The 18,908-nt window shown below is 42.5% G+C and overlaps 2 protein-coding genes and 1 long non-coding RNA gene across 7 annotated transcripts in view; 2 read left to right on the top strand and 1 right to left on the bottom strand.

Moving 5' to 3' along the window:
• CDC16 (cell division cycle 16) overlaps positions 1 to 3,497 on the top strand; it is a 19,709-nt gene extending 16,212 nt beyond the window's left edge. For both annotated transcript variants that reach the window (XM_066985310.1, XM_066985304.1), the window contains exons 16-18: positions 696 to 831; positions 1,745 to 1,835; positions 2,980 to 3,497. In XM_066985310.1, the coding sequence (XP_066841411.1) occupies positions 696 to 831; positions 1,745 to 1,835; positions 2,980 to 3,245 (493 nt within the window). In that variant the 3' untranslated portion in view covers positions 3,246 to 3,497. The remainder of the gene's footprint in view (positions 1 to 695; positions 832 to 1,744; positions 1,836 to 2,979) is intronic.
• Positions 2,522 to 11,941, bottom strand: LOC136787939 (uncharacterized). Its single transcript, XR_010826988.1, has 3 exons — positions 11,415 to 11,941; positions 5,393 to 8,776; positions 2,522 to 5,263 (listed from the first exon to the last, which is right to left on the bottom strand). It is a non-coding gene; the product is annotated as an uncharacterized lncRNA (long non-coding RNA).
• UPF3A (UPF3A regulator of nonsense mediated mRNA decay) overlaps positions 10,609 to 18,908 on the top strand; it is a 25,790-nt gene continuing 17,490 nt past the window's right edge. Inside the window, exons 1-2 of one of the 4 annotated variants that reach the window (XM_066985324.1) lie at positions 10,609 to 10,777; positions 12,052 to 12,158. In XM_066985324.1, coding sequence (XP_066841425.1) covers positions 10,655 to 10,777; positions 12,052 to 12,158 — 230 coding nt within the window. In that variant the 5' untranslated portion in view covers positions 10,609 to 10,654. The remainder of the gene's footprint in view (positions 10,778 to 12,051; positions 12,159 to 18,908) is intronic. The other 3 variants (XM_066985320.1, XM_066985332.1, XM_066985326.1) reach the window with 3 other exon arrangements.

Raw genomic sequence — 18,908 nt, 5'->3', positions numbered from 1 at the left:
TGAATAGACAATCGCTATCCTTATTTTTAATAGCTTGCACTAGGGTGTTAAATGTGGCAATTTAAGTTCCCAGAATAGCATCATATGGTACATTTAATCCTTGGTTTTTAAAATAACAGGTGCAATAAGCAGTCTAGCTAAGAGAATTTTCAAAAGAAAGTGTGGCTGGTATTTGAAAGAAATTCTGGATATGTGTAAATCTTTTTTCTGATAGGAGGCAGCAGCAAAATGGAAGTGTTGGAAGTACCAGTGTATGCAGCACTTAAGGGTTGTGTAGTTTCTGCCTGGGGAGCTTTCCTCATTTTGAACAATGAGTGATTTAGTCTTATATTGCTCCTTTGCTCCCCTGGGGAGAAAAATGAGAGCTACAGAAAGAAACCTAATATTTCAAGGAGCAACATTCAACATCTAAAGCAATTTACCGTATCAAATTGCTAAGATCCTCTCCAAATGGGGCCTAGCTGCAGACAGCTGTTGTGCTACATAAGGGGAACAATGATTTCTCAATTATGTTGAGGAAGAAAATTATCAATATCCGTGACTCCTGTGCATTCTTTTATGTTAAGAGTATGAAGCAATAATTTTAAGGTTCTTGACAGGATTGCCTGCCACTGAGTTAAGGAAATGATCAACATAGTGCAATAAAAACCTCTTTCACCCTGAAATAATAGATATTCTGATTTTAACCGTAACAGGAAATACGAAGAAGCACTGGAATACCATCGCCAGGCACTAGTATTAATTCCTCAAAACGCTTCTACTTATTCTGCCATTGGCTACATACATAGTCTGATGGGCAATTTTGAAAGTGCAATCGACTATTTTCATACGGTATGTAACAGGCTTAAGGCGCTGGTAACAGATTCTGTATTTACTGTTTCATTCTGTTCCTGTTTTGAAACAGAACCAACATTTATTCAACCCATTAATTTTTATTTATTCATTTATTCAACCAATTAATTTTTATTTTCTAATCTTAGTTTAAAAAAAAAATAAAGTCTTCCTAAGTTTTCTACTGATTAGGTTTAAAAAGAAAGCTACTTTTTGGAACACTGTAGTTGGTTCCTTCTTTCTTGTAAACAATTAATTGAGTTGTATGTACATAAACTTTTCATTCTCACAAAGTGATTTGAAATACTTCCAACCTAAGCCTCAAAGTAAAAATTCTACAGTAAGTGCAGCTTTTAAAAATGTGCCGCTTTCTGTTGCCTTGGATTTGTCTTTATTATGTAGTAATTGTGTTTTACTATTTCCAGCACAGTTTTGGTGATTTCATGTTTTCATGGAGTAACAGTGAATTTTTCTGAGTCTAAATTTTCAACATTCGGGTCGATTGGCTTGAGGATTTAGCTGTAGTTCTATTTACCTAGAAGCTTGTATTACGTAAATTTAGTTGTAATTACTTAAGCATGTCTCAGTCTTTCATTATCGATTGTAGTTTAGCTATATGTATATAATTAATTTCCTCACAGGTTTTAGAATTGTTATTCTAGTATATTTTATTTCATGATTTGTGAATTATTCTGTCTGGACACACATCCATTTCTGGTTTTATTCTTGTGTTTTGCTTTCTTCAGCCATTTCATATGGCAATATTTTGTTTGCACAATGTTTTGCATTTACAGTAAAGACTACATTGATTGCATTGTCGAACATCAAAGCAACAAACAGAGTAGTGGACTTAAGATGTAAATGGTTTTATTTAAAACTGAATAATTTTTACTTGTGTGTTTTTTTTTAATAGGCCCTTGGTCTTAGGAGGGATGACACATTTTCAGTCACGATGCTTGGCCATTGCATAGAAATGTATATTGGTGATTCTGAAGCTTACATTGGTAAGTCTGTCACTTACACTGACTGCTAAAGTCATTGAATCCTTTGAGAGAAGTCTTACTCTTACATCGAGAAAAGTCTGTCTGCCATTAAGGCTGTGGTGTAGTCTGTTTACATAAGTTAACTGAAAGTAGAATATGTATATTAAAAAAACAACGGAAAGCCTAAATGAGAACTGATCAGTGTTTGCAGATGACCATTGTTTTTTGTAAGCATCCTGGAAGTACGTAATTCTTACTGGAGTAGAGAAAGCAAGTACTTTGCCATTGGAGGCACCAATGATGATTTCTTTTATAGAAAGTATTGATTGCTTAGAAGGCTTAGAAACCAGTGAGAGTGGAGGGGGTGGGAATAAAATAGAAATACGGATTAAAAAATCAGATCTTGATCTCAGCTAATACTATTGTGGAGTGATATGGGCAAGGTATTTTCACAATATAGAAACTGTGGTCTGTGAAGACAGGAGGAATCCTTCTGCCTTCAAAAATAGGTCTTTACACATGGTTTAAAAAAAAAAAAGTTCTTCATAACAGTAATACATTATATTGCTGTAGCCTGAGATATTCTGTGGAAGTTTTCTGCCCCCCCCCCCCCCCCCCCCCCCCAAAAAAACTTTATAGCAACATAATTCTGCTTCTTTAAACTTAATTTATCAATAATGAAGAAAGTTGATGTCCAATCTGCATGATAATAAGCTGAAGCCATTTATTCATGTGTTCTTTGTTTCTCCAGCATATTTTTCACGCAGTTGAAGCAGATGTTTCTTCTCAATACTGTCTTGCTCCATATATAGTCAGTTAACGCATACAGAACCACCGTGCAGCTGTGTGCTATACATTGGTGCAAACCATGATGCATGTAACTTTAAACAACAAGAAAACCCTCACAGGGAAGGGAATTGGCAGTTACTTTTAATGAGACTTCAAATCTGAATCTTACTTAGTATGTTGTGCTTCTTTTTTAAATGAGGAGTCTGGATTTTGTCAGACCAACTCTATTACAGACTTCAGCCATTAAGCAGCAACAACAGTTTGCTGTTCTGAATACAAAGAACTATAACAGTTTTAGTAGTTGATGATAGCTTTTTAAGATGCATGTTTGGGAGTGTTCACATGGAATAAATTAACAGTTTGACTCTTTTCCTAGGAACAGAAATCAAAGACAAATTAAGATGTTATGACTTTGATGTACACACAATGAAGACATTAAAGAATATAATTTCACCTCCCTGGGATTTCAGAGAATTCGACATAGAGAGACAGACTCTGGATGAGAGTGGTATAGTAACATTAGAAACATCACATCAGAGGAAAAGTACGGATACCAGTCGTCCATTGGAAGAAACATTTGAAATTGAAATGAACGAAAGCGATATGATGCTAGAAACATCCATGTCAGACCATAGTACATGACTGTAAATTCTGGTAGAGGGCTCATTTTGTCAGTGTTTGTTTTAGCATTTTTGTTATGGTGTTATACTTTCAGGAATTTGCTATTTTTATATGAATTCAAACTGCTACACTGTACCTAACACCGGAGAAATAATGCTTGCCTTAAGGATGATTAAAATATACATGATGGACTATTTCCGATTATATTATTTCTACAAAATTAATCATACGTGATGAAGTAAAAAAAAATAAATTCACATTATGTTTTTAAAACTGTTTACTCATCCTTGTGTCTGCCATCAGTAGGACTGAAGGTTTAAAAATAATACTTAAAAATGGAACTGTTTACAATGTGCTGAATGGAATAGCCAGAGTCTAATATAGTAATTGTGGCTTCTGAGTTTTCATCCTGTCCGTGAAGAATGCTTTCGTAGTAAGTGACCAAAAAATTCGTGAGGTTTTATACTTAATACTTCATAAATGTGTATCCCTTTACAGAGCGATTTCAGTGGTTTTCCATCACCTGACTCTAATTGGGCATACATTAAATTGGTGACAAAGCATGTTACTTTGTTATACTTTCTCCTAACTGTTGTTGACTTCAGTTCTTTGTCATTCTTCTGTATTGTGCTACTGAGAGATCATTTAAGAACTGTTTCTGGTAAGGTGACTAGACAACAACCATGAATGGCAAAAATGCTAAGATGAATCAGTGTTCCCTGCAGTTACTGACATCTGTGACACTTTTCAGTAGTGTAACAATCAAGTTGTAAGCCACGGTGTACTACTTGAAGGGACTGTAGTCATTCTTTTTACACACAGTTGTTCTGTCAAGGCAAAGGACTAATGGAATAATACACGTATACAGCTTTTACAAGTCTCTAAAGTGGTATTTTTAAATGTCATCAGTTCACTGAAAAATGATGAAGTAAAGCATATGTCTCTGAAGCAGAAGCAGTGACTTGTCCAGCCACGAAACAGAATAGGATGTTTGCCTTCTTAGCATGAACGTTGAACATATTTTGTGTAAATTTTTCCCTTCCCTTCTTGCCTGTTCCACATATGTCACTGTGAGGGGCTTAAAATTAAAAACTTAATGCTACAAGCTGTCATAATGTTTTCTTCTGTGACTTACAGCTAAGTTTTGACATTTAATGAGTGAAGAGGTTTTCTGAGGTTTAGCGGTCCAGACTTCAGTTGGAAGTACTTCAGAGCTCAAGAACTAGCAATTTTCCTGTAGATATTTTTTTGATGAAATAAAAAAATGGCTAACCTGTGTTTTAGCAAACTACAATGGTCAGTCTAAAATGTTATTTCTGCACTGTATTTCAGTACACTTGTGTTAATATTTACACATTTATTTTCAATTATACTTTTAGCACAAAATGTGTATGTTTGGTTATCTTGATACAACTTTCATCTACTTTAGCAGGGGCAAGAGGTTAAAAAAAAAAAACTGATATACTTGTGTAATTCAGGGAATATTTCCTATACTTTTTTGATGCTTTACATAAGTATGAGGAGACAAGGGAGATAAGTTACAAAAGTAACTATATTGAAATCTTCCCATTATTTTTTGCTCTTTAGCAGTCTGTCTGTCTTCATTAATGATCCTATTAACTAAGACAGATAATAAGTTTAGTTCTAACTGCTGAAGAATGGATATCAAAGAATGGGCTGTTCCTGTAACAATAGCAGGTGGTTTGGGTTGTTTTATTGTGGGTGTGTGTATGAAGAATTTGCGTAAACTGAGATAGAAACTAGTACTCATCCCATTACATCTGCCTCAGAGCTCACTGAGTTTTCAGCGGCCAGGTTCTGAATCCAAAGGACTAGAGCTGTTGGAGACCATCACTTGGAGAAATTACCAGGGGGGAAGGCTGTCACTCCTTCATCTGAGATACCTGGCTAGTGAATTGGAATGATAATTTTCCTTTTTTTCCCCTTTTCTTTGCTCACCTGCTTGCTGTGCTGCTCAGGATGTGACTGAGCGTCTCCGTTCTTCAGCTCTCTTCCTGGCAGCTCTCACAAATCTCCAGCTGGAACAGGGAGGCTTCATTATACAGGCTTCATTATACAGGCTGCATACGTAGATTAAACCCAGGGCATTGGCTTTTTTTCCTCAATATCTAGGCCTTACTGAACCTGAATGCAAATTCTATACAGACCTGCACTTTAAAGTTCAAGGGTATTGAGTGAAGAACAGATAGGGGAAGAGCAATCTGTTAAAAGATGATGGGTCCAGGATCTTCCCTTGCTTTCCTGCTGTGCTGATCCAAAAGGGGTAGGCCTGTGAGTATACAGAGACTGAAACAAAAAATTCGTAGGATTCTGTGATATGCAAAGACGTGGAGTTTTTTTTAACTAAGATTTCTATCCATTACAAATCACCGCTAGCAACAGTGCTTGTGATTAATAAGGCAGAGGTATATGTGGATAAAAGCTATTAGATGTTCCTAGGAAATGAGTGTGCGTGTATATATGGAACAGATATTAAGGATATAGTGCCAATTAATAACAGCATTTGATGGTAGTAGAAAGGTGATTTGAGTTGGGAGAAGTCAGTAATCTTGCAGTAGAAATGTTTTGAGGTGAATTATAGGTTCAGCAAACTTACTAATAAGTTCGCTGAGAATGCAGTGAGAATACAGATAACAAACTTACCAATATTATAAAAGCAAATAGATCTGATAGATTATACTTTTATACATAGTCTGTCATAAGTATAGTGCCGATATATACATATTCATAAAATTAAATGCCGTCAAATGCATCAAACAGATCCCAGAAAGGGGAGGGCGGTGCTGCCTAAAAGCAATCTGCGCAGAGACTGGCCACCAAGGGTCAAAACACAGTCTCCAAAGAGACTGACCACAAAGGGTCAAAAATTATCTCAGATGAGACCAAACACGCCAAGGAACAGTCCGACAGGGGGAACGCAGCACGGGGCAGTGTCTCAATTCAGAGCAAAACGCCACGGTGTCATGGGGTATGGAGCATCATAGGGCTGAGGAGTCGATGTTTCTGCTGAGGTAACCGATAGGTCTTTGCAATTTTGGTCTTTGCCAGACAGACAGAAATGTTTGTCTTCCTTCATTTTCTTTAAGTAATAATTTCATTTCCCGTGTCAATTCCCGCTTTCTCAGGTGTTCATCAGCCTCTTGTTTCATTTTTATTAATATTATCAGGATTTTATTAATATTATTCAGGATGCCTCCCGTGCTGGGTACTCTGCCACTCCTCAAGGATGTCCTTGGTCCCCAGGCTACGCTCCCTGGCTGAAGGCCTGATTCTCAGGCCTGGTTCCCTGGCTGTTTTCAGTCCGGCAGGCATTTCTCCCATTCGTAATTAGTGTTTTATATCCCAGCTTTCCTAATTATCGCCGGGCTGCCTCTGTAACCACTCCCAGCACCTGTGGCTGCCAACACGGGATTATAGAGAGGTCTGGCTGTGGCCCAGAGACAGCGTGAATTGTCCTAGGGCTCCACAGGGGGAACTGCTAGGGCCAAAGTTACTATCCCACGTGTTAAAACATGTGGACTGAAGTATGTGTCAACACCAATCCCATATTTTCTTGGACATTAGAAAGAAAAGTGTATTAAAAAGTTCATTTCCTAGCTCTGAAGCACCTCACCCAAAGTTTCAAGTTCTGGAAAGAAAAAAAAAAAAAAAAAAGGACAGGCCATGAGTCTGGCTGAAAAAGGTCTTTATCCAAGTGGGATATAGGGAAAACAAATAACTCAGGAAGCGTACACGTCTTGTGGCCATCATCTGATCTCCTTCCTTTAGTCTGTCTGGCTAAAAACTTCATAAAGAGAGTTTTCTTTCGTTTTGGTATCTGGCAGTTTGTGCATGTTCAGATGACTTCTAGTGTTCGAGGTACACTGGAGATCTTTCCTGGGCACACGAGAAGATTTCCTGGGCACACTACTGTTAAGATTCTCTGAGGAGCATGTCTCAACAGTTATTGTATTAAGTAAGTTTCATCCTTTAAAGGATTTTTCTTTTTTTTTTTTTTTTTTTTTACATCTGTTTTATGCATCCTGAATGATTGTAACCAAGGAGACCATCTCATTAACAAAAAGAAAGGCTCGTTGCAGTACCCAGAGCAGTCTGAAGGCTATTACAAATAAACAGACTCTCAGAGAGCTGTAACCCTTTCTCATCTATAACATATATACATATACACATAAACTAGAGCAGGTTAATCTAATTTTCTAGTAAGACATCATGGCAAAAAAATTCTACATACACATTGGCCAAATACTATTCTAGCAAGTCAGGCCTTTTGTCTAATGTCAGCCACGGACATATGCCTAGGGTTGTTTCCATTTTCCTATGTTTTCACTGACAAAATAGTTTAAGATTGATAAAATTTGATATGCTTTCCTGTCCTCTCCAGTTATGATCTGACGGCATGTTGGCTCTGATGGCCATGCTGCTTTGTAGTATTCCTGCCCTGCCCATGGGAATCTACTCGCCCCTGTGCCACTTCCGCAGCTGTGGTAATACCAATTTTTGTGTGCTCGCGTTGTGAATGAGATCAGGGAGCTGGGCTAGCATTTTAAAATCTTTTCTCTATCTGGTCATTTCTCAGGTTCAAAGACAGCAAACCACCATGTTGGTGTCATCAGTGGGGCAGAGAGGTAGGAGCGGGAAGAAAAGGATGGGATGCAGAAAACTGGTGTTGCTATAAAGGCAACATACCATGACATTGTGCCTCTACAGATATCTGCTGAAGTTTTGTTTTGCTTTGTTTTGTTTTGTTTTGTTTTGTTTTTGGCTGGCTGTTGCTAGCCGTCATTTATTGGCATCAAATGTTACCTAGAAGGAAACATATGCAAAGTGTCCTAGACTGTGAATGATTTTTCCTGGACAATAACAGAGGAATTCTTGATAAGGCTTGGCTGGGCTCCCGAGCCCTTTAGGCAGATACAATTAGGTTAGAGTTTGTAATCTGATGACGTGTGTCTCTCAGACAGGACTTCAGGAAAAGTTTCTTCATCTGTCTACTGTTGTTCAGTGTTTTGATCTGCTATTGTTCTGTCCAAATCCACATCTTTGTACCTGCAGCCCCTGCTGTGCCATCGTCTTCTGCACCTCCCAGCACCTGTCCTGCTCCAGTCCTGCTCTTGCCTGGGCTCTGCTTCCTCGACAGTGCTTGGTGCCTTTCTGGGTTATTCTGGCATTCTGATTTTCAGTTTGGCTCTGGTTAAACTGAGCATTGTTCTTGTCCTCATGAGGTCTTTGGTTATTAACTTTGGCCTGACTTGACATCAGATTCTTGACCCTTGCTTCTGGTCATTGCCTCAGCTGGCTTTGGCCACAGGTACAAGGGACCAGGTCTTGATCAGGCTGAGTATCTTATTCACATGTCTGCAAAAGTGATATCTTACACACAGCCTGCTCTCTCGCTTACAAGGATCAACCTCGTCCCATTGTGGGGGGACCTGACTGTTGCCTCAAAGGTTTTCAGAATAGGTTTAAAAAGCCACAAGGTGTTTCTGCAGATAGTTCCAACTGCTTCCCATGCTCTTCTCAAGTACTGTTGCCTGAAAGATTTGGAGAGGAATAACACATTTTAGAGTTTCCTTGGTCAATGCCACCTTCTTTTACTATTCCACATCAAAACACCTATATCCTTTGTGCTGTGGATGGCTGTTTGAGGACTGGCAATGCAGCGGCATCTGAAGGTTGGCAATGACCCTGTGTATTCTGCTTGAATTGCAGGCATTTTTGCCCACTCTGCATCATTTCAGTAGCTCCAGAGGAGTTCATCAGCATGCCTATGGCCTGGACACTTACTTCAGAGTTTGCTGTGCGTCTGTCACTGTTCCTAAAAGCAGTCCCAGACACCCCAACAAACCTAGGAACTCCAACTGAGTTCCCTAAGACTCAGGCTGGAGTTTTAGAAAGCACAGGCATTCTTTAATTGCGGCACCTGACGCATCGCTCCACCTGGTGTATGTGCCAAATTGTTCAAGCTACAGGGGCTATATACAATCAAAACATACACGTTCATCAGATTTCCAAGAAACAGTTAACATATTCATACTACTGCCCATAGCTCATTAAAATATATAAATGTCCTTGACGCATGCACATTTGTTTCCACTGGTGGTCTTTTGGGGGTCTCTGGTAGTCGTCAGCATACTAACCTAAGTCATTTACGTATCCAAGGCCCTATGTATACCATGAGTTCTTCACCTATTCTTTTCAGGCACATCCTCCAGGCCTGGGTTATTCTGCCCCCTTCCCCTGTCCTGGGATACAATTCTGTATGGCCTTACAGATAAGGCTGACTAATTAGTGAGTAAGGTGACAGCAGAGATACAGAGTTTCTAGACTTCCTTCTAACTAAACATGGTTTGGCCTGCCTGCTCATAAAACATTTCAGATTTGGTTCTCATATTCTACCAGGGAGAGAACTGTGTGTGCTTCTGACCAGTTATCAGGGGCTGCGGAAACAGCAAGGACAAAGCTCTCCATCCTACAGGCTTGGGGCAGAGTGGCTGGAAACCTGTGCAGAGGAAAAGGATCTGGGGGTGCTGACTGATGCTCGCCTGAACGTGAGCCAGCAGTGTGCCCAGGTGGCCAAGAAGGCCAACAGCATCCTGGCTTGTGTCAGGAATAGTGCAGCCGGCAGGAGCAGGGAGGTGATCGTCCCCCTGTACTCTGCTCTGGTGAGGCTGCACCTCGAGCGCTGTGTTCAGTTTTGGGCCCCTCGCTACAAGAAGGGCATCAAGGCCCTGGAGTGTGTCCAGAGAAGGGCTACGAAGAAGGTGAAGGGTCTGGAGCACAAGTCCTGTGAGGAGCGGCTGAGGGAGCTGGGGTTGTTGTGTCTGGAGAAGAGGAGGCTCAGGGGAGACCTCAATGCTCTCTACAGGTACCTGAAAGGAAGGTGTGGGGAGCTGGGGGTCGGCCTCTTCTCAACAGGTAACTAGCGATAGGACTAGAGGGAATGGCCTCAAGTTGCACTGGGGAGGTTCAGGTAGGAAATGAGGAGACATTTCTTCTCAGAAAGAGCAGTCAGGCACTGGGACGGGTTGCCCAGGGAGGTGGTGGAGTCACCGTCCCTGGGGGTGTTCAAGGAGAGGTTGGACGTGGTGCTTAAGGACATGGTTTAGTGGGTGACATTGGTGGTAGGGGGGTGGCTGGACCAGGTGATCTTGGAGGGCTCTTCCGGCCCTAATGATTCTGTGATCCTCCCCACGGACACAGGCGATCCTAAAGCCGGCGGGGAGGATGGTGATGGCGATGGCTGAGGACTCGCACCCCCCTCCCGCCCACCTCAGCCACCGTGGGCGGCAGAGCCCCGCTCTCCCCTCAGCGACCTCTCGCGAGATCCCGCCTGTCCGGCGGCCAGCTCTCGCGAGGCTTGCTGCCCGCGGCGGCCCCGCGCGGTGCGAGGGGTGGCGGAGCGCTGCGCCATGGCGGCGCCGCCGCGCCGGGAGCCGGACGCGTCCCCGCAGCCGCCCTCCCCGCTGCCGCCGCCGCCGCTTCCCCCGGCGCCCGGTAAACAGCGAGAGGAGAAAAAAACGGCGCTGAGCAAAGTGAGGGGCGCGGTGGCGGCGGCGCGGCGGGGGGCGGCTCGGCTCCAAGCGGGCCCGGGCGGTGACGGGGCGCCCCGCGGGGACGGCGTGAGGTGGCCTCGGGGCCGCCCTGAGGCGGGGAGGGGATGGGGGGGGGGGGGGGGTAAATAAATCTGTGGGTAACGGCCGGGAGGTCGCCCAGCCCCTGCTCCCCGCGGGGTCCCTCCCACGGGATGCCGTCCTCCCGAACTGAGCCTGCGGGGGCTGCCCACAGGCAGCAGCTCTTCAGGAACTGCTCCCACACGGCTCCGTACCACGGGGTCCATCCCCCAGGAGCAAACTGCTCCAGCACGGGTCCCCCACGGGTGGGCGGCAGCTCCCCCCAGACCCCCTGCTCCTGCGTGGGCTCCTCTCCACGGGCTGCAGCTCCGGCCCGGGGCCTGCTCCTGCGGGGGCTCTCCATGGGCCGCAGCCTCCTCCAGGCCACATCCACCTGCTCCACCGGGGGCTCCTCCACGGGCTGCAGCGTGGAGACCTGCTCCGTGTGGGACCCATGGGCTGCAGGGGGACAGCCTGCTCCACCAGGGGCCTCTCCACAGGCCGCAGGGGAACTGCTGCTGCCTGCCTGGAGCACCTCCTGCCCTCCTGCTGCACTCACCTTGGGGCTGCAGGGCTGCTTCTCACTCCTCTCTCCCAGCTGCTGTTGTGCAGCAGTTTTTTTTTCCCTTCCTTCAATCTGCTCTCACAGACATAGAAACAACATCGCTCCCTGGCTCAGCTCTGGCCAGCAGCAGGTCCCATTTGGAGCCGGCTGGAGCTGGCTCTGATCTGACATGGGGCAGCTGCTGGGCTCTGCTCACAGAGGCCGCCCCTGCAGGCCCCTGCTACCAAAACCTTTACATCTAGATACAGTGCATGAAGATGATGTTATAATAAGAGACTTGAAAGTTAGTTTAAACCATTTAAAACAGAAATACTGTAAACATTTTATGTAGTCAGCATTCATTTTTGCTGATTTTTTTAATACCTTCTTGGCCAGATTGCGGTGGTTCTGAAGCTTTTCATTAGATTATTTCAGTTACCTGACAGTTTTGCAATGTTAGCAGAATCTGAGATAGGACAAATCTTTCCATCTGTCAGCAAATCCAAGTAGGTAACTCACTGTGAGGCTAACACTGCAACTCAAACTCCCAATTTAAGGAAGAGCTTTCAAAAGATAAGTAATATGATTTGTTTAGTCTTTTTCCATGGTATTTATATCAAGGATAAATCTCCATTTTCTTTTATATATGCAGGTAGTTATTCGACGCCTTCCTCCTTGTCTAACTAAGGAGCAACTGGAGGAACAGTTACATCCTCTACCTGCCCATGATTATTTTGAGTTTTGCACTGCTGATCCCAGGTGAGGATGAGCTGTTCATAGAGGTTTTCAGGTGTTTAAAACCTAATTAAGGTATTTTGGATGTACCAAATTATGTATTTTGTCCATGGAGCCCTTTTTGCTAGTTCTGTCAGTTACTTAAAATGTTTCTGAAGAGCAGGATAAAGTGCATTCCTGCCCCTTCCTTTTAAACTGGTGATTTTAAAACAGAACGTTTTCATGTGCAAATAGGGCATATCTTTGCTGGAAACCCTAATGTTTCTTTTAACCTTCATTGGTAAAATGCAACAGGCTGTTTATCAGCTGTGAGAAAGACAACCTAGGGTAAATATTCCAGGAAATTTTTCATGTGTGCCATTTAAGCTTAACTTAATCGTTTGCTTACATGTCTCTGTATTTATTTCATACATTTTTTTTCAGGTAATCCACTTCTATTCATTTTTGTGTCATTCAAAACTAAGTGATGTAGATAACAATAAGTTTGAATTGCTGATATATTTATTTAATATACTCAGTAGCACAGTGGCCAAATATCATCCCCTTTTGAACAAAACAATTTCTAGAAGAGAAGAAACTTAACCACTAAAATAAACCAAACCTCCTATATGCTGCATCTACACGTGTTCAGACAAACTGACGGACGTGATTCATTTTGCCCAGCTTGGCCTGTCTTAGTGTGCAGTGAATCATCCTCCACAGGCATCAGATTATTTTCATTGACTACAGACAGATCCTGGATCTCGGTTGCAGATCAACTTTTAAAGTTAGGGCTGGGTGACCCCCCCCCCGGCACAGATAGCCTTTCTTTAGGGAGTTGTCTGTAGCCAATTGCGCTTGGAACAATCTAGTTCCGGGGCTGATTTTAATTGAAAGGATACTGCCGCTGTGTTTTAGAAGGGTAAATCTGGTTATATAGGTTCTCTCAGAGTCGATTCCTCAAGCAGAAAGGAAGAAATGTCTCTACTAGCGAAGCCTCATGGCAGTTTGGTGCATCAAAACAGCAGGTGCTTCAGCTTGTGCGGTAGAACCACATTTAGTCTGATTGAAAGTCTTTATATCTACCTGCACTTTTCTTCCGAACCTAGTCATCCGTATTTGTAAATGGTTTTCCTGAAGGCTTCAGGCCCCGCTGTTTATTGATAAGGGGAAAATATCAGAGGCAAACCAAAAATTCTCCTAAGAGTATCTTTGTCCTCAGTGTGTCTAGCTGCACAAATTCTAGGAACCAGTTCAAAAATTACAATTTTAATTTTCCAGAACAGTCATTGACATAAGAATCTGAGGAGTCAGCAGTTGCAGAAAAGATAAGCAGCTGGCAACAGCTGTAAATATAAAGTTTAATTTTTCTCTCTCTGTGATAAAATTTGGAGCACTCAGAAGTCTTCCTGTCCACTTACCCATTGCATCCATGTCAGATAACTGATAAAAGATTTTGCAGCTTCTTTCCCATGCTGTGCTATTCCTCATGCACTTCCATATAGCTAGTGACTGTACATACGTGTACGTGAAGAAGTTTGTTAAACGGCATACGTGACACAACAGCTTATTTTGTTAGGGGGTTGAGGGCGTGCTTAGAACACTAAACATTCGTTTGCCTTGAAGAATGGATCTTGGTGATTAAAAGTAACAAAAAAACAAAGAAAATAAAGTCTTTATTTTTTATATATTGTTTTGCTACTAGACTTTAGGATGTAGCAAGCAACAAATGCAAATTTTTAACCTTTTTTTTGAACAATGAAATCTCTTGGTACTTGGATTGTCAGTTGCCTTAAATCATTTATATGAATCTTGTAATAAAATAATGATTTGGGAGGAAAAGTTCTCTCCCTCCTGACTTTCTGATTCCTATTCTCTCTTAGAAATCTGTACTCTCGCTACAGAATAAAAAAAAAAGTTTTCATTATAAATTTGGATTTTTCTTAGGGAAGCATTTCATATTCACTTTTTCTTGCTATGTCGTGTTGCTTAAAAATTATGTTTTAATACAGAAGATGTATTTTTTTCAGAATGGGTTTATCTTTATAAGGTATATGGCTACAACCCCTTCCAGCAAACTATACTGTTTAAATGGTCTTTTAGCTGCAGTTCTGCAAAAAATTGAACTGATTATTTGCTCTTTTACTGGTCCAGCATAATGTTGCCCCTTTTGACCACTTTGTTCCAGTGCTGACACATACCCATGTAAATGTGTTTATGATTTAAATCATGATGTGTTCACACGCATTAGAACATACAGTAAACTTTCAGAAATTGTTAAGGCTGGAAGTGAGGAGACATTTCTTCTCAGAAAGAGCAGTCAGGCACTGGGACGGGTTGCCCAGGGAGGTGGTGGAGTCACCGTCCCTGGGGGTGTTCAAGGAAAGGTTGGACGTGGTGCTTAGGGACATGGGTTATGGGTGACAGTGGTGGTAGGGTGTAGTAGGTAGTTTGTAGCTTCTCCTTTTTAAGAAACTTCCTCTAGACATCCTCTACCACTTGCTCTCAGAGAGAGAACTCAAGGGGTCAAACTGTAGCTGCTTCTACCTTTTTATTTCCAAGGTCATCCCTCCCCAGAGGACAAAACAAAATTTGCAGTCCTGCCTATATGCTTTTGCAAGATACGCATGCATTTATCCAGTTTTACTTTCTTGCACTCCAAAGGTTGTTTGTAAGTTTACAATGTCTTGTTTTTATACACAAACTGTAAAACTTTCATTTTTATTACAATGTCATTAATGTATAACAGTTGCATCCATTTCAGTAAAATCATTTCACAAAGTATGACTATTGTGTTGTATTTCATTCATTTTTCCTGATTCATTTGATTCACTGCATTACATTTATTTTTCTCTCTTGTACACTGGGATCAAAATACAAGCAAAACATTGTTTTTGTGACTGACTCCGTGGCCTTGAGGGACGTTTGGTAGCCGTGCTACCTATAGCTACTAGTGAAGACTGCCTGCCTGATGGTCTCTCTTGTTCTCAAGCTCTAAATAACAACTGCTTCTTCCAGATAACTCTTTTAAATTTGCATGGAAACGTTTCTGAGGCTTCTAAAACTCTAGTCCGGTGGTTGAGCTCTAGCCTGCAAGATTTGGGTTGTCCCTCAGGACTGGCACTGAGTGCCAGAACTCCTTCATAGCGTTGTGAAGTTGCAAGAGTAAAGAAATCTGAGCTTTGCTTTTGTGAAAGCCAGTCAAGTAGTTGATGCCATGCCGTGTGTTCAAGGCAGCGGTTAAGCTTCTTGCACGCAGCAGGTCTCCTCTGCCCCTCGAAGCTGCGTCACAACATTTTGCTCGGGATGATTGTAGGCAAATGGCATTCGTGCTGGAGGATGGCAGTACGCACGTGGGAACTGCCGCTCTAAAGGGACAGCACCTTTAGAGCTTCGGAAGGATCACCAGTGCTGTGATGGTGGATGGGATGAGAACCAGTTGGTCACCACAACTGCAGAGTGTTTCTGCTCCCCTGCCAGGCAAACAGTGCCCATATAAAAAAGGAAAGGCTCCGTTCGTTTAGAAGGATGCCACTGCCATCCCCATTCATTGGATGAATGACAACAGCAGGTGAGAGACAAGAGGATGGAGACCAGTGGATTTTAGCTTGCCGTGACAATCTAGACAAAAGAGTTATCAATTTGATCAGAAATCACTCCCAAATTTAAGCGTTGAGATTTAAGTGTCTATGCATGTCAGTCTATATGTTTGTACATACCTATATACACATACACCACGACTCACTACCTTGGTAAGTATTTTCACTAAGATGCAATGGCTGTTTTTAGAGTTTACATGTTAGCGTTTATCTTTCAGATAACTATTTAAATCTGCTTTCCTCTATACCAATCTTCCTACACAATTGTGCTAACAATACTTTCTAGAAAAAGTAAACTCTTACAGTGCTTCTGTTACTAAACTTGCCATAAAAGCAAGGGTTTAAAGGGATGTTTAGTATTAGAGAAATGCAGATTACCTAGAAGACTGAGTACCCTTCAATGCACAACAGCAAACAAAGAAACTGTGTGTTGAACTGAAGAAATGTGTACAGTCAGACTCAGCTGGGTTATTTCTACAGAGGTCCTTCTATTGATATCCCAGAGATGCCAACATCACGTACGGTGCATCTGTCCAAAACATGATATGGATGGAAAATAGCATTGTAGGCAGCAAGCATATGGCAAAATAGAGGCAGCTGTCTGCTTCTAAACCTAGCCATGCAACCTCAAAACTGAATCTGAAATCCCAAGAGAAATCTCTGCCGGTGGATACTTGAAAAATGCTGGAGGCACGCAGGGTCCGATGGCCCTTTTGTAGTGCCCTGCCTGGGGACTCAGCTGGAAGGCAAAATCCTGAAGAGCAGAAGCTGTGTTTTCTATGCTGAATATGAAGTGCAACAGCGGAGCTGGAGTGTTTCTTCCTAGGAGAGGTTGGTGGCCGCAGAGTCGTGGCCCTGCAAAACGCGCGTTCCCTGCTCCCCGGCAGCACTGGTGAGTTGGTAGAGGAGAGGTGACGAGGGGATCTGGAGCAGGCAGTTGCACTTGGAAGTCAGCTTCTGAAGCCCAGAGGAAGAGACAGTATTTCATACACAGACCAGTGCTAAGCACCTCCAGTTTGCTAGTTTTAGTTAGCTTCCCATTTAGAGAGTGGATTTTACATGTTTTTTTTTAGGTACTCTGCACTCTGTTGGATGAGAAGCCTGAAAGGGTCTGAAACACTGAGATCAGGCCCTTACACATGAAGCACTCTGACATCTAACTTGTGTGCGTATGAGATGTGACTTTGTGTAGGAGCGGCTGCATCACAGAAAGAGCCTGTAACTGCTAGGCATTGTCACAGCTGTACTTCTACAACCTTCTACCCTGATACCTAGCACCAGTAGCAGAGAGACAATCCTATTTTACTGTGCTACTGTGCACATCAGTATCTTACTGCAAACAAACATGCCTCTATAATTTTGTATGTTTCTGCAGAAGTGATGAAGTTCTTGAAGACCTAATAATGTACAGCAACAATGCTGGATCCCTTATTTGCAAGATAAATTGTGAATCTCTGCTTTCCAGAGTCCTGTTTACACTTTACAAACCCTCTGTTTTCTCTTACTAGTAAATGCTTAATAACCACATCAAATATTCCTCTGAAAGATACTCTGATAAATCTAAGCGAAAAAATGTTAGGAAAATATTATGTTATGTACCAGGAAAAGATTGTGTTGCCAGAGCAGACAGGAAACAGATGGTGTTGATGTGCAAGCTAAAGGAAACAAGGAAGGAACAGGTCTTCGTATTTTCATTTCTTTTTCATGATGGTTATGTGCCCAACCACAGGGTCTAAGTTACTGCAGAAGAAAAAAATTCATCTACATCACCGAGCTGTTCTGTGCACTGAGAAGAAGTGGTATTTTTGTTGTATTTTACAAAAGCTGAAGATGGTAAAACACTGCAATACTTGTTAGATTAGGAAAAGAAACTCAGGGCTTCTTAATCTCAAATACCTTTATGTTTTCTAAAGTGTTTTTTTTTTTTAAACTGTGTGTCATTATGAAAAATGTTGCGTTTCATCTTTTTTTTTTTTCTTGCTTTGAAATCACTGAGGTAGAAGCTGGATTGTTTCATCTGCCTTGCATCTTGCTGGTGACTCCGCAGCCCCCCTGGAGGTGCCTTGCGTTGCATGTGCAGACGAGGCTTGCGAATCTGCTCACAGAGAAGTCTGCAGGGGGCGAGGAACCCCGCGACAAAGCACATCCAGGTGCCACCATGCCCATTTGGTTGAGCTGTCCAGAGATTGCTTGCACGCCGTCTGCACAGTGCTACGCAGCATCTGCGTGGGCTGTGCTGGATGAGGGAGCATGCAGTGCCTGTAGTGTCTCTCAGCACTGCTTTGTGCCACCAGCATAGCCCTAGCTGTGGCCAAGCAGGCATTTTGGTGGTTACCTCCCTCCTTGGAGGTCTTCAAAAGCCATCTGGACGTGGTCCTGGGCAGCCTGCTCCAGACTGAGCAGGGGTTACACCGGAGGACCTCCAGAGGTCCCTTCCCCATTCTGTGAGTCTGTGATAGTTGCTGACACTTCTCTCAATGCTATTCCCTTCCTAAAACCAAAATAGTGAGTAAATATAGATGAAATAGCTATTCCTTAGAATGATAAGGTGCATCCTCTGCATGCTGTAGAGGCACCCTGTAAACAGGCGTTTGCAAAACATCTGAGCAAGAAAAGCCCTCTAGCTCTTTGTTAAACGTTTATCTTGGTTACGATGTCAAACACAACTTTGTTCTACAAAAAGGCCAGTTATTGACAGCAGCGCTCATCATGGTCACCTTCCAACGCCCAAAATGGATGCATATATGAAAAAGAAAAAATGATCACTTGGTTTGTAGTGGCCGTGATTCTTCAGGATGCCGTGTGTGGAGCGTGTGATCCAACCCGTATCTTTGCTCTTTCTCACTGGCTGCGAAATCTGATTCTGAAATAGCTACAAAATCGAAATCTGGTTGCAACTGTGTGATGATTGTCTCCTACTGCTGCCGGTGAGTTTGTCTGAAGATGGGGCTTGCAGCAACAACATTACAACATAGGTATTCTAAAATTACGGGCTTATGTTCAAGTATTTTCCCAAAAAAATGGTTTAATACATAGCCATTGCTAAAGGCTGTTTAAGCCAAACTTTTATACATCCTAATTAGATGGGAGGGAGAGTTAAAGCATGTACCTGACACGTGGCTGATGGGTGGTAATGCGTTGAATTACCCCGATTCCATTGTGGTTGGTGATGTGCCAGCTCTGAGGTTTTCATCAA

Source organism: Anser cygnoides, chromosome 1, assembly GCF_040182565.1.
Source record: "Anser cygnoides isolate HZ-2024a breed goose chromosome 1, Taihu_goose_T2T_genome, whole genome shotgun sequence".
Lineage (NCBI taxonomy): Eukaryota > Metazoa > Chordata > Aves > Anseriformes > Anatidae > Anser > Anser cygnoides.
Note: the sequence above shows the minus strand (reverse complement) of the source record. Positions and strands in the feature narration are given on the sequence as shown.